We start from the raw sequence: 13744 nt of genomic DNA, 5'->3' as shown, positions 1-13744 counted from the left end.
CGTACCTCTTCCACCACCTCGTCGTGGTGCGAAGCGATGTCATTTTCGAACGAGGCTCCATCTTACATAAAGAGAGAGAGAGAGGCGAGCGGTTAACACGCAGCGAGCATAACTCGGCTTACGACGGCGGCTCGGGCCTTGACACGGAGCCACAATCCAACGGAGAGCTCCATCCGGTGTTGCCACGGCAACGCAGCCCGGTACTTTCTTTTTTTTTCTCGGTCTCTCCAGATATCGAGACGACAATAAAAAAAAAAACACACCAGGAAGAGAAAACAACTGAAGGGAACAGCCGTCGCCCGAACCAGCGTTAAAAAATATTCTTATTTTTTTTAAATGTAAAAAAAAAGGGGAGCTTGAGGAGTTGCTAATTATGGGGCGGGTAGTTTGTATCATAGCAACTCGCAGCAATGCGCTGACACATCCGAGTCGACGCGCTCCCTTGATTACAAGCAGCAACGCTTGTCCCCGTTTTTCTTTTTCTTTCCTCTCCTGCATTTTTTTCCACCATTGATTTCTCGAGGACTAATTAAGCCACGAGGATTTTTTTCTTTCTCCCTTAGTGCAGCAAAATGCCAGAAACTAATTATGCACTTCACGTCTCATCCTCCCTATAATTACACACACAAAAAAAAATGAAACACTGCAGACCCCTCAAAGATCATCAGTTGAGAGGAGGACTTACCTCTCAGGCCAGAAGGGGGCGTTCTCATTATGATTCTGTTGATAAACTGAGGAATATTTTTTGATTTAATCTTTTTAATCTCAGTGAGTTAATGAGGAGAATTCTGAAAACAGACCTTCCTCAACTAAACTGCGAAACTGACCCATTCTCCACATCCAGGAAGTGAACGGGTTAATGTGCACTCCCAGAAAAAGAAAAAAAAAGGATGGGGTTTAGTTTTTGAGTAACAATGATTCCTTTTCACGGCCCTAATTTACTGAACCTGTTATGCGTTTGACACTAACAAGGGAGCATCATGTAAATATCCTAATGCAGCCATCCTAATGTAATCATTGCGGAGCAATCAGCGGCAACCTGCTCGACTTTCTTCCCGTGTGAAACAAAAAGCAAACTAATTTACCAGCTGGCAGGTTTCTGTGTGATTTCATTAATCAAAAACGATTTTCAGAAGACATCAGCGTGTGTGTGTGTGTGTGCGTCATCATTTTTTAAATAACCGGGCTTTCTCTGAATTTTTACGAGAGGCTGACACACGGGGCGACGATAAGGTGTTCCCCTTGTCAGCGGCCAACGTGTTGTATATGACGTAATGCGACGTAAATTAGGCCGTGAAAAAGCAGCTGCGTTAAATCTGAATATGCGCGCTTTGTTTTTTTTTTAGTATCCGACACGTGGACAATCACCCCCCCTCCGTGACCTGCACCTCCGACAGCAGGGCTCTTACCTTCAGGAGACTCCTCCTGCACATATGTGCCCGTCAGGTACCGGTGGACCAAAGCAGACTTCCCGCTGGACAGATTTCCCACAATGCCCTGCAAAAGGCCGAGAGAAAAGAAAAATCCGGTGATTATCGCTGACGGGCATAACACGGCAGGTATGAACCAGAAGCATGTGTGGACTTGAAGGGTTAGTGGTGACCTGACCAATACAACAAATAAAAATAAGGGTCTCGGAGACTCTACCCGGCCGAGTGAGGCATGTTGTTAAACGCTGCAGAAATGTTGTTAACAGCTGTGTGAGGAGTTCCTCGTGTGTGTGTGAGGAGTTCCTCGTGTGTGTGTGCAGTTCCTAGTTCCTCGTGTGTGTGTGTGTGTGTGTGAGGAGTTCCTCGGTGTGTGTGAGGAGTTCCTCATGTGTTTGTGAGGAGTTCCTCGTGTGTGTGTGAGGAGTTCCTCGGTGTGTGTGTGAGGAATTCCTCATGTGTTTGTGAGGAGTTCCTTGTGTGTGTGTGAGGAGTTCCTCTTGTGTGTGTGAGGAGTTCCTCGTGTGTGTGTGAGGAGTTCCTCTTGTGTGTGTGAGGAGTTCCTTGTGTGTGTGTGAGGAGTTCCTCATTGTGTGTGTGAGGAGTTCCTCGTGTGTTTGTGAGGAGTTCCTCGTGTGTGTGTGAGGAGTTCCTTGTGTGTGTGTGAGGAGTTCCTCGTGTGTGTGTGAGGAGTTCCTTGTGTGTGTGTGAGGAGTTCCTCTTGTGTGTGTGAGGAGTTCCTCGTGTGTGTGTGAGGAGTTCCTCTTGTGTGTGTGAGGAGTTCCTTGTGTGTGTGTGAGGAGTTCCTCATTGTGTGTGTGAGGAGTTCCTCGTGTGTTTGTGAGGAGTTCCTTGTGTGTGTGTGAGGAGTTCCTTGTGTGTGTGTGAGGAGTTCCTCGTGTGTGTGTGAGGAGTTCCTTGTGTGTGTGTGAGGAGTTCCTCGTGTGTGTGTGAGGAGTTCCTCGTGTGTGTGTGAGGAGTTCCTCGTGAGAGGAGTTCCTCGTGTGTGTGTGAGGAGTTCCTTGTGTGTGTGAGGAGTTCCTCGTGTGTGTGTGAGGAGTTCCTCATTGTGTGTGTTAGGAGTTCCTCGTGTGTTTGTGAGGAGTTCCTCGTGTGTGTGTGAGGAGTTCCTCGTGTGTGTGTGAGGAGTTCCTCGTGTGTGTGTGAGGAGTTCCTCGTGTGTGTGTGAGGAGTTCCTCGTGTGTGTGTGAGGAGTTCCTCGTGTGTGTGTGAGGAGTTCCTCGTGTGTGTGTGAGGAGTTCCTCATGTGTTTGTGAGGAGTTCCTCGTGTGTGTGTGAGGAGTTCCTCTTGTGTGTGTGAGGAGTTCCTTGTGTGTTTGTGAGGAGTTCCTCATTGTGTGTGTGAGGAGTTCCTCGTGTGTTTGTGAGGAGTTCCTTGTGTGTGTGTGAGGAGTTCCTCGTGTGTGTGTGAGGAGTTCCTCGTGTGTGTGTGAGGAGTTCCTCGTGAGAGGAGTTCCTCGTGTGTGTGTGAGGAGTTCCTTGTGTGTGTGAGGAGTTCCTCGTGTGTGTGAGAGGAGTTCCTCATGTGTGTGTGAGGAGTTCCTCGTGTGTGTGAGAGGAGTTCCTCGTGTGTGTGTGAGGAGTTCCTCATGTGTGTGTGAGGAGTTCCTCGTGTGTGTGTGAGGAGTTCCTCGTGTGTGTGTGAGGAGTTCCTCGTGTGTGTGTGAGGAGTTCCTCGTGTGTGTGTGAGGAGTTCCTTGTGTGTGTGAGAGGAGTTCCTCATGTGTGTGAGAGGAGTTCCTCATGTGTGTGAGAGGAGTTCCTCGTGTGTGTGTGTGTGTGTGTGTGTGTGTGAGAGGAGTTCCTCATGTGTGTGTGAGGAGTTCCTCGCGGTTGAGCTGCCGTTTCAAAAGTTCAGGAATGACCCTTTGACCTCGACGGCGGTTTGTGCAGGTGTATTAAAATAAACTAGTTTCCCCACGGATGGTACAAAATAAATAAAGGGTTGTTCAACAGTTAAAAAAAAATCACAATTTCTTTGTCAAAATACCTCGATATCAACATCGTAACAATATTGTGAGACAATAAGATTGCTGATGGATAATTGTGATAATGACCAAGTGGATAAAGAATAAATAATACAAAAAACAGTCTTGTAAAATTCTGCACGTTTACTACATAAGCTTTAAAACCAAGAACAGATGTTATCGTTACTATAACACATATCCAAGGTGGCATCTCGTCTTGTATCACGATATCAGTGTAAAACCTAAATATCGCCCGTATATATTTATATTGACGTATATATATGTTATATATCTGCCTCAAAAGTGTCGTATTGGTTGGGCTATGATCGCTTCTCTAAAAGTAGATTTTAATTCCATGCTGGTGTAAAACATGTTTATAAGGCTTATATGTTTAGAAAAAGTCAATAGAAAGCCCGATTGGTTCAAGGAACCAGAACCTGTAAGAGGATGAGACATTATGGTTGCAATCCTTCCCCTACTTCCTGTCCCCGGTGTCTAGACCAGACCCGAGCTACAACGCCTTCAGGGTGATGCGTGGCGGAGGGTGGGCTGACGATGCCAGCATGTCTGGGAAGAACAAAGGCCGCAACATGCCTCATCTGCTCCTCCTCCTCCTCCTCCTCCTCCTCCTCCTTCTCCTCCTCCTCCACCTCCTCTACCCACCATCGCCCTCTTCTCCTTTGGATCATTAGTGGGTGTTAGAGTCAGGTATGGTTCTAATTATAGGGATGTGTTTGAGGGCCCGTGAGAAAAGATCGTTTTTTATAAAATGCCTTTCCCGGCCGTCCCTCTCCTATAATTGAAGTATAAATATACCATGTGGTACCATCGGCAGAATAAACTATGAATAAGCTTTAAGTTAGCGAAAGCTGTCGGCCGTGTTGCGGTCGAAAAGCGATGAGTCAACAACAAAATCGACTTTGAACGCACCGCCGGACCAGCGTTCCTGCTGTTTTTAACGGGTTGGCTTTGTGACCTGCTGATACACAGCCTTTAAAAAGAAGGAAAGTCCCACAGCTGTTTCAGCACTATTAAAACACTCTTACTCTTCTTTGTAGATGGTCGGGTTTGATCTGGGAATATTTTAAAGGGTGAGAATGTAATGATCAAAAGATGGCAATATATATATATATATAAAAAAAATACGTTTAGTTGCCGTCTCAAAAGCTACAACACCGGGGGGGGGGTGAGGCAGATGTTTTATCATCATTTCAACTAAAGAAAATGTTTTGACCTCCACTTCCTGTCTTTGTTACCATGGCACCCAAAAGAAGAAACGGAGTCCTTACGACCTTCGTCGCCGAGCAGCGAGAGTTTAAAAAATAAAAAAATAAACGACGGCTTCATTCAGTGTTTTTCTCGTCCGTTTAATGAGAAAACGTGGCGTTGAAGCTCCTGATTAACACCTGAGCAACATTAAAGAAACGGGGGGCGCATTTGAAGTGTGTTTTGAAGGCCAAAAACAAAAGCCGGTTTGTCTTTGAGCCCCCCCTTTTTTTAATTCTATTGAAGTTTTCTCTTTCAAACAATGAATCCCCCGAACACGGAAATATTACATCAACTGTCAGAATGGTGGGAGTGCAGGGTTTTTCTAAAGGCTGCTAGTCTTCATGAAGGGGAAAGCACTAAATCAAGTGAGGATGTTTAGTTGTTCATTTGGCAGTTAGCTGTGTGTGTGTGTGTGTATGTGTGTGTGTGTGTGTGTGTGTGTGTGTGTGTGTGTGTGTGTGTGTGTGTGTGTGTGTGTGTGTGTGTGCGTGCGCTTCACTGGCGGGTGGGATCAGACCCCAGGATGTGTCACCAGTGTAGCCCAAAACTGTCACTCATTTCGCGTCCTGCTGCAAGACACCCTGCGTCTCCATGCCAACGCATCTCATTAAAAAAAAAAAATAGTGCCAGGAGAAAAAAATAAAATAAATCCAGCCAATTTCTCAACTGTTCCAGCCTCGTGTTAAATTGATAAACCGGTAATACATTAAAAAAGGCATGAACATTGACATTTATAGACGATCATCTGTATCATGAAACCACCGGAGGGCGAATCTGTTAGACATATATAAAAGTTACTGTAGAAATATATATATATATTTTTTTTTTAAAAGTTACTCACCACTTTCAGCTCCGGCACTGACCGACTCAATGTCCATTCCTGGCTGTTGACGAAAGAGTCTAAAAAAGACACGGGGAAAAAAAAAAGACATTAAGTCAGGAAGCATTGAAAGGTGAAACCATCCGGTTGACCCCGTTTGACCTCAGCTGCAGATAATGTGGCATTAACAGCGGTTCCCTTCAAACGATGGTAAAGTACTTTACAGTTTACAGCCTGTCTGTCGTGTGCGTGCAACACAGGTTTTTTTAAAAAAAAATTTTATGATGGTTTCAGCTGTCGTATAGATATGAATAATCCCACCCGCGGTCTTTAGGACTACTTTGATGAAGCTTTGTTTCAAATGAATGTTCCAGCTTATTTATTTTCCCCATCATCTTTTATTTCCTGCACACAGAAAAAAAAAAAAGCTCCACAGTTAACCGGCGGGATCACTGAGGATCACTGACGTTAACGGGGGGGGGGAGGAGGGGGGGTGTCAAGCGGTTAGATAAAAGATTTAGCCTTTCGAACGGGGCAAACTTTCAACCTTTAGCAATTTTAGTATATTGAAGATAAGTCATTCAAGTAAGTTTCTCTTCCTCCGTGACTAATTTGCTCATATCGTGTTTTTTTTAAATGTATTTACGGCGTATAATCTGCCGAGAGGGAATATTGTGAAACGCTCGTGACGCAGCGCGTGCAATCTACTGCATTTCAATAAAAAACATTTTTTTTAAAAAGGGGTCAACACGGGGCAACCAATCGCCGAGGAGGACTTGGCTTAATGCGTTTCGAAAGACGTGCCGTCATCAGGCTCGAGTCGACTCGTTTTTCGTCTTCCGGTGACATTTTTGGAGACTTTGGGACTGAAGAACTGAACACGAGCAGAACACGTGAAGAACGCGAGCAGAACACGTGACGAACACGTGAAGAACGCGAGCAGAACACGTGAAGAACACAAGCAGAACACGAGCAGAACACGTGAAGAACACGTGAAGAACACAAGCAGAACACGTGAAGAACCTCAAGTAGAACACGTGAAGAACACGTGAAGAACGCGAGCAGAACACTTGAAGAACACGAGCAGAACACGAGCAGAACACCAGAAGAAAACGTGAAGAACACGAGCAGAACACGTGAAGAACGCGAGCAGAACACGTAAAGAACGCGAGCAGAACACGTGAAGAACACGTGAAGAACGCGAGCAGAACACGTGAAGAACACGTGCAGAACATGTGAAGAACACGTGCAGAACACGTGAAGAACACAAGCAGAACACGAGCAGAACACGTGAAGAACACAAGCAGAACACGAGCAGAACACGAGCAGAACACGTGAAGAACACAAGCAGAACGCGTGAAGAACACGTGAAGAACGCGAGCAGAACACGTGAAGAACACGTGCAGAACACAAGCAGAACACGAGCAGAACACGTGAAGAACGCGAGCAGAACACGAGCAGAACACGTGAAGAACACAAGCAGAACACGTGAAGAACCTCAAGTAGAACACGTGAAGAACACGTGAAGAACGCGAGCAGAACACTTGAAGAACGCGAGCAGAACACGTGAAGAACGCGAGCAGAACACGTGAAGAACACGTGAAGAACGCGAGCAGAACACGTGAAGAACGCGAGCAGAACACGTGAAGAATGCAAGCAGAACACGTGAAGAACGCGAGCAGAACACGTGAAGAACGCGAGCAGAACACGTGAAGAATGCAAGCAGAACACGTGAAGAACAACACGAAGCCACCAGAGCTAAAAAAACCCACTTGCTTCCCACAGAGATGGAGTACACAACTATGTGTCATAACAACTATTAGAACAAAGACCACCTTCCTGTTTTGGATCAAGGCTTTCTCACCATCCTCCTCCCCCCCCCAAGATGAAGAAGATACCATCTCCAATAACGGGGGGAGTAGACTCCCTGTCTCCAGACAACAGGGTGTGTGATACCAGGTGAAGCACACACACACCTGAAGCACAACATTAAAGGACGCGACAGATAAAAAGAACAACGGCATAAACGAGACGTTTTGTAGTTCCTCTCCAAAAATGGTACCCTAAAAGCCCGCGTGACTCATAGCCGGGCCGACCTGAGCCAACAATTCCTTTTACCCGCTACATTTAGGCTAAAACCAACACCCCCCCCCCCCCACCCCCCAACGCTCATGTTTACTTGTTTCTGAGATCCGCTTGCAAAGAGCGTCACGCTGCTCACTTGTTGTGGAATAGTTCAACAAGGGCCTGTGTGTGTGTGTGTGTGTGTGTGTGTGCGTGTGTGTTCAACACGTCCGAACACGAGCGAAGACACCCGTCGGATTCAGTTTCAGCTCTCAGACGACATCGGATACGGTTGCAGCCTAATTTTCATGCGTTGTCTTTTTCCTTCTGTATGGCCCTATTGTTTCCAGATGCATTCCCTGTACTGACTATGATGTTTATTATTTATTTATTTATTTATTTATTTATTTATATCACGTAATTGGGTTGGTGGTTGATAAACTTGCAATTTTACATGCAAAAGTTACAGTCTTTAGCACTGATGAAAGGCAACACTGACAAATAAATCAATAGAGAAATAAACAAGACACGAAGGAGGAAACCAACAGAAAAAAGGCCTCCGGGTTCACACGTGTCTTCACATATTAAAACGTTCACTGAGGGACACATTCAAAGAATAAAAAAGGCCGATCCATTGACAACCGTGCGGGGAAATGAAGTGCCATCAAAAAAGGGCTTCCGGCTCACTCCCTCATTATCGATCGGGACAACAACACTTTACGCTTTCAGAGGTAAAAGCACATAAGGAGAAGAAAGGAGGGAGGAAATTAGGAGCTTTCACAGCGAAATTGGACAGGACCCCGACACTTGTGCATTATCCCCCTTTTGAAGAAATAATCAGGTACATTCCCTCTGGCGGAAACACACCCTATACAAACTGTAACGCAGGAGGCGAAGCCCAACTGTTTCCATCCAAAGAGCAGGATACAGTACAACCAGTTTGGTCCCATGCAGGAAGAGAAAAAAAAAAAACAACTCTTAATGGAATCCATGTGCTGGCGTTACGTCAGTATTAAAACACGAGCGCCCCTACATTACCCAGAATGCCTATGGAAACAAGAGAGCCCCGGCATTTGCGATGCCTCCAGAGGACACCGGTGTCTTTGTCTCTGCGTTGCCGGCTTGTTTGTTTTTTTTCCTCACTTCACTGCTCTTGTCTACTCAGATACAAAATTACCATTCTGTCCGAGTGTGGCGAAGCACAATGCCCCCCCGCCCCCCCTCCAACACACACAACAGACTTATTCGCTGCCATGAGAGAAGAAAAACCCACATGCAGTGTGTGTGTGTGTGTGTGTGTGTGTACGTGCACGCGTACGTGCAGTGAATCCGAAGTGTTCTTTTGGAATAAGGAGGACGACCTTGGAGGTTCAAAACTTCCACTCTTGACTTTCCGACCGCGCTTTTTCCCACCATCATAAATTACAGAGCGAGAGTTGAGCTAGCAATTACTTTTTTTTTCTACTTCGCTTCGTACGTCGACCGCGTGGCCCCCCGACCGACATTCTCCCCCCCTCGACCAACTCCCCCCACCCCCCTTCTCGACGAAACGGTCCTGCATCCACTTCCTGTTGTGTTGCTCCCCAAGTACCAACCTCTAGGCAGATGCTCAAACACGAGCCGTCTTCAGTTATTAACAGATTTCCCTACGCTCGTGCTTTTTTCCCCCCCAATATCTTGCATTCTCCATATTTCTCCTGCAGCAGGTGAGGGGGGGGGGCATCATAGAAAGTGTCTATTTGTCTCAAACCTAATCCCCTACCCCTGCTGTTATGAGAAGATGCATCTATAAAAAAAATACATGTTCCACATGCAGATTTTGAAGCAGTCAAGACGAATTCCAACTGCAAAGTCACCAGGTAACTATTGTGGCCAGGAATTCGCAGGAAGCGTACGAGACGAGCAGGTAAAGGGGATTCCGTCCTCATTAATGAATGTCATGTCGGGTTCAAAAGAAAGGACAAATGGAGCGTATCAGTGAGCATTTTTTTTCTGCAGGGACGTATTACAAAGTTCCATCTACAGCGGCATTCTCAGCATTTCAACAAGTGTGCGTTGCATTGCTGACCACCTACGCCGCATTGCCAGCCGCCCCTCCTCCAACCCAAAGACCCCCAGAGCGAGAGCCCCCCCATCCCAGCCCCACGGTTCACCGATCACTCGTGCCTCCACGGGCTCGACAGAGTGGCTTTGTTCGGGCCACAGGAGGGGGCACACCTCAAACCACCCATCACCCCGAATCCCCTCCCGCACGGAAAAACCTCACAAGATTTACAAGTTATCATCGGGAAGCACTCAAGAGTGAGCGTGCATGTGTGTGCGCGTGCGTGTGTGTGTTTAGCTTTGTGAGTGCTGGGCTTCGAGCTTTTCTGGATTTAATTGAGGAGCAAACACAGAGGCAGGTAGCGACAGGCGGCGAGGCCCGCCCAGAACACCTCACTCCACTCCGTCTGCTCGGCACACCTACATTCCTGATGCCTGACTTGACTCCGCTGTGGAGAAGAAAGAAAAAAATGGACAAATACCGCTTGAACAGGTATCCTTGGTAACGCGACACGCGAGGATACAAATACACTGCGGAGATCAACAAGGTTGACCTCGGGGACCCCGTTACGAGCGCTACGCTAGCGTGAGAATTCAAATATATAGCGTTGCTGGTTCAAAAGGTCGGCTCAATGAGTATAAAAACATGTGTATGTGCGAGCTGGCATTTCAAAGTCATTAACTTGTCACGGTACGACTAATCAGGTCTTCGCCATGAAGGTGTGAAGGTGGATCTCGACCCACAAAACGTCGCAAATCGCAGCCATTAATGCAGGCGGTTGCAAGTGTTTGCACCCCCCCTCGGCCTGATCTTCCAGGCAACCGGACCAACGCACACCGCTTTCACAGTTGTCCTTTAACACAGTGTGAAGTCGTGTGCCCTTCCCCCCCCCCCCACCACCACCCACCCACCCCTCGACCCGTCATCATAGCCTGTAAAGCCCTCTTAATTTAGCCCCGCTAGGCCGCCAAAACAAATCCCCATTACGGCCACTAACTGCTTCAATGCTACCGTTTTAATCCGCATCTCTGTGAGGCCAGGAGGCAGCGGCGTTATGTCCTGTGTGTGTGTGTGTGTGTGTGTGTGTGTGTGTGTGTGTGTGTGTGTGACGCAGAGACAGAACTGGGGCTGTGCTACACCACAATAGAAAACACGCCATTACGCTGTGTTCTCATCAGTCACGGGTGTTTTGACTTCCCTACTCATTTACTGAACTTCAAAAAAATTACGCAAAGCAAATTAGTTGCTAAGTGCTGACACACACACACACACGCACACACACACACACACACACACACACGCACGCACACACACACCAAAAAAACACCAAAAAAACTGGAGAAATAAAAGTACCCCACGAAAAAAAGGACTCTCTCTGGAACCAGACGTTTTTTTGAATGCCATCCAAACTCACAATTCCCCATGTGTTTTTCATTTTCTCTGTCCAGAAAAAAAAAAAAAAGGAGAGAAAAAGAAAGAAGAGAAAAAGAAAGAAGAGCTGTAACTTTCTGTGCAGTGGAGGAGGGGCTGAAAAAACACGAGAACAGAGTTGAGAAATAAATTCAGGGGGCAATCTCGCAGGTCTTACCTTGACCTTTGTGGGAGTCAATGCCTGCCGGAGTCTCTATGGAGACCGGCGGTGACTTATGATTCCCTCCCAGGGGATATTGACCCATTTCTTTGTTCCGGGGCTGCTGGGTTTCACATTTGCCACCGCACGGCTGCTCTTTCCTCCTGAAGCGGTTGGCTATGAGCTGCCATAGGCTCGGTTCTTCTTTAACTGGTTTGCAGGACAGTTTCGTTGGACAGAGGGGTACCTCCATCACCTTGACCTTTCCCCTGCTGTGGTAATGAATGTGCTGCACGCCCCCGTCCCCAATCTGCTCACCGGACGCCGGAAGCGTTCTTCCCGTGAGGTACGAGAAAGGCCGCGGGGCCACCGTGGCCTCATCGGCCGAACTTTTAGTCCGAGAGCTCTCCTTTAATTCCCTGTCGGGTCCAAAAGTAGCTTTGTCCCGGGGCCGAGTCCTCCTGATTCGCAGGCTGAGGCTCCTTCTCAAAGAGCCCAGTGTACTTTTTGGAGCTTCGGTTCTACTGGATTTGGGAGAACATCTTGCATCCTTGTCGCCGTCGCTCTCTTTGCTCTTGTCCGGAGACGCTTTGCCAAAAAGCCTCCAGCGGAAGCCCCCTTTGAGGAAGCCCCCCGCGTCGATGCCTGTGTGGCTGCCGCTCTTCTGGCTGTCCAGCTCGTCATCAGAGCCCCTCTTTCGTAGCTCCAGGACCGTCATGCTGAGGGGCCTGGGCATCCAGCTCCTCTGGCGGACCCTGGGGATCACCTCCGCGGTGGCCGAAGGCCGCTGGGCGACAACGGCGTTGAGGCCATCCACGGCCCTCAACTCAGCCTTCCTGCTCCGGTTCTGCTGGTTGCTTTCGACTACGCCGGCCCTGTTGAAGGGCTGCTGGCTCCGGGTCTCCGGCAGGACTGCGCCGGGGCCCGCCAGCGTGCACACACTCCTGGGCCTCCGCAGACGCCTTTCTAGCTCGAGTTGACAATCTCTTTGCTGCTTGACCGAGTCGCCATACATGCTCACCGGTCTCCTGCCCGCCGGCGCTTCGTCCTGTCGCGACCTTCGCAACACGGCCCGGGGCAGCGAGCTGTGTCCTGCAACGGCGGTGCCATGTCCCCCCAGGACGAGCCCCCCCGCGGCGTGACTGGTGACAGTAAGTGGCGTCGAGCTCCGAATGCGTCGCTCCTGCAGGTTGTCCGTCTGGCCGGCCGACTCTGCCACGTCTTTCTGCGAAGAGTTACCCGAGTACCTGCGAGGCTGTTTCGAAAACCTGTCCGTCTTCATTTTTCCCTCCACCTCCTCCAGCTCCTCCTCATTCTCCTCCACGACTACCTCCTCTCTTTGCCTCCCGGCTCTACCTGTGGAGCTCAGGGAGGGCCACCTGTCAAGCTCGTGCCGTGCCCTGCCCAGCCTGGGGCTGTACTCCATTGGCACTATGCTGATTATCTCTCCTCCTGGCTGGCAATTCTCAACCAGGTGGGCAACCTTCCCCATTCCCAGCTCCGACACCGGCGCATCGTCCTGCGTTTCCTTCAGGATGACGGAGATGTGGTAAACGGTTTTCCCCTGCGGGCCAACGGCTGTACTCCTCGGGGGGGTCACATCCACGGTGCCACTGCTAAGGAAGAGCATGGCACTTCACTCCGACCGATTCGACTCGTGCATCCTCGTCCGCCAGCCGTGTCGCACTAGCCCCGGCCGCTCACATTCCGAGTGGCTGATATTCAGGCTCACGGAGTCCTTTCGTTTGAACACCAAATTCCTACGCCAGGCATAATCCCTCACCTTTGACACGGAGGAAGGAAAAAAAAAAAAAAAAAAAAAAAAAAACTTCAAAAAGTTAAGAGCAAAAGCCTCGCTGCCACCTGCATCCTCTGGCTCCTTTCCTCACTCGGGCATTCAGATGGTGGCCGCTCTCTCACTCTCTCTCCTTCCACACACACACACACACACACACACACACACACACACACACACACACACACACTCTGTTCTACTTGTCTTGCACAGAACAAAAGAAAAAAGCGGGTTATCCACCGCTTGTTTTGCCATAAAAAATCAAAATCTATGATAGTTGCAAAAGTTGAACAACTTGATGAATCACCTCTTCCTTCCTCTGTGCCGAGTGACGAACTGGGAGCGATTCCCCTCCGTTGTTGACGGTGCAGAGAACCCCCCCCCCCCCCCCCCCCTTTAAGCTCTTGCCATGCAGAGCATGAGGGAGTGTGTCTCTGTTTGAACTTTCAGCTGCCTTCCAACCCTCCGGGAACACATGGAAAACAAGGAATGGATCCCAACAGGCTTTAGAAACACGCCCTCCTGATTCTCTCCACAGCTGCCCGTTGCCCCCCCCTCCCAGAGTGAGACACAGGCAGGCAAAAAGTCAACACGAGATATGAGAGAAGACTGACTGTGTCAACGAAGACCGCCGGCCACTGTGTGTCGTCTGAGAACACGAACGAGGGGAAGGAGAGAGAGTAGAGCTCTGGTTTATCCACATTTTAGAGACCACCACGCTGCGCTACATTTAAAAGGGGTCGCGTAGAGCTACACTACTTGGACAC

The 13744-nt window shown here is 48.7% G+C and overlaps 1 protein-coding gene across 1 annotated transcript in view; it reads right to left on the bottom strand.

Moving 5' to 3' along the window:
• Nucleotides 1-12927, bottom strand: part of agap3 (ArfGAP with GTPase domain, ankyrin repeat and PH domain 3) — a 67209-nt gene extending 54282 nt beyond the window's left edge. Inside the window, 3 exon segments of the mRNA XM_034555612.1 lie at nucleotides 1410-1497; nucleotides 5526-5584; nucleotides 11201-12927. Of these exon segments, the coding sequence (XP_034411503.1) occupies nucleotides 1410-1497; nucleotides 5526-5584; nucleotides 11201-12812 (1759 nt within the window). The 5' untranslated portion in view covers nucleotides 12813-12927.
• Nucleotides 12928-13744: the final 817 nt, after the last annotated feature.

Source organism: Cyclopterus lumpus, chromosome 17 (genome assembly GCF_009769545.1).
Source record: "Cyclopterus lumpus isolate fCycLum1 chromosome 17, fCycLum1.pri, whole genome shotgun sequence".
In the NCBI taxonomy this organism is placed as follows: domain Eukaryota; kingdom Metazoa; phylum Chordata; class Actinopteri; order Perciformes; family Cyclopteridae; genus Cyclopterus; species Cyclopterus lumpus.
The sequence above is the reverse complement of the archived record's forward strand: the minus strand, read 5'-3'. Positions and strand labels throughout refer to the sequence as shown.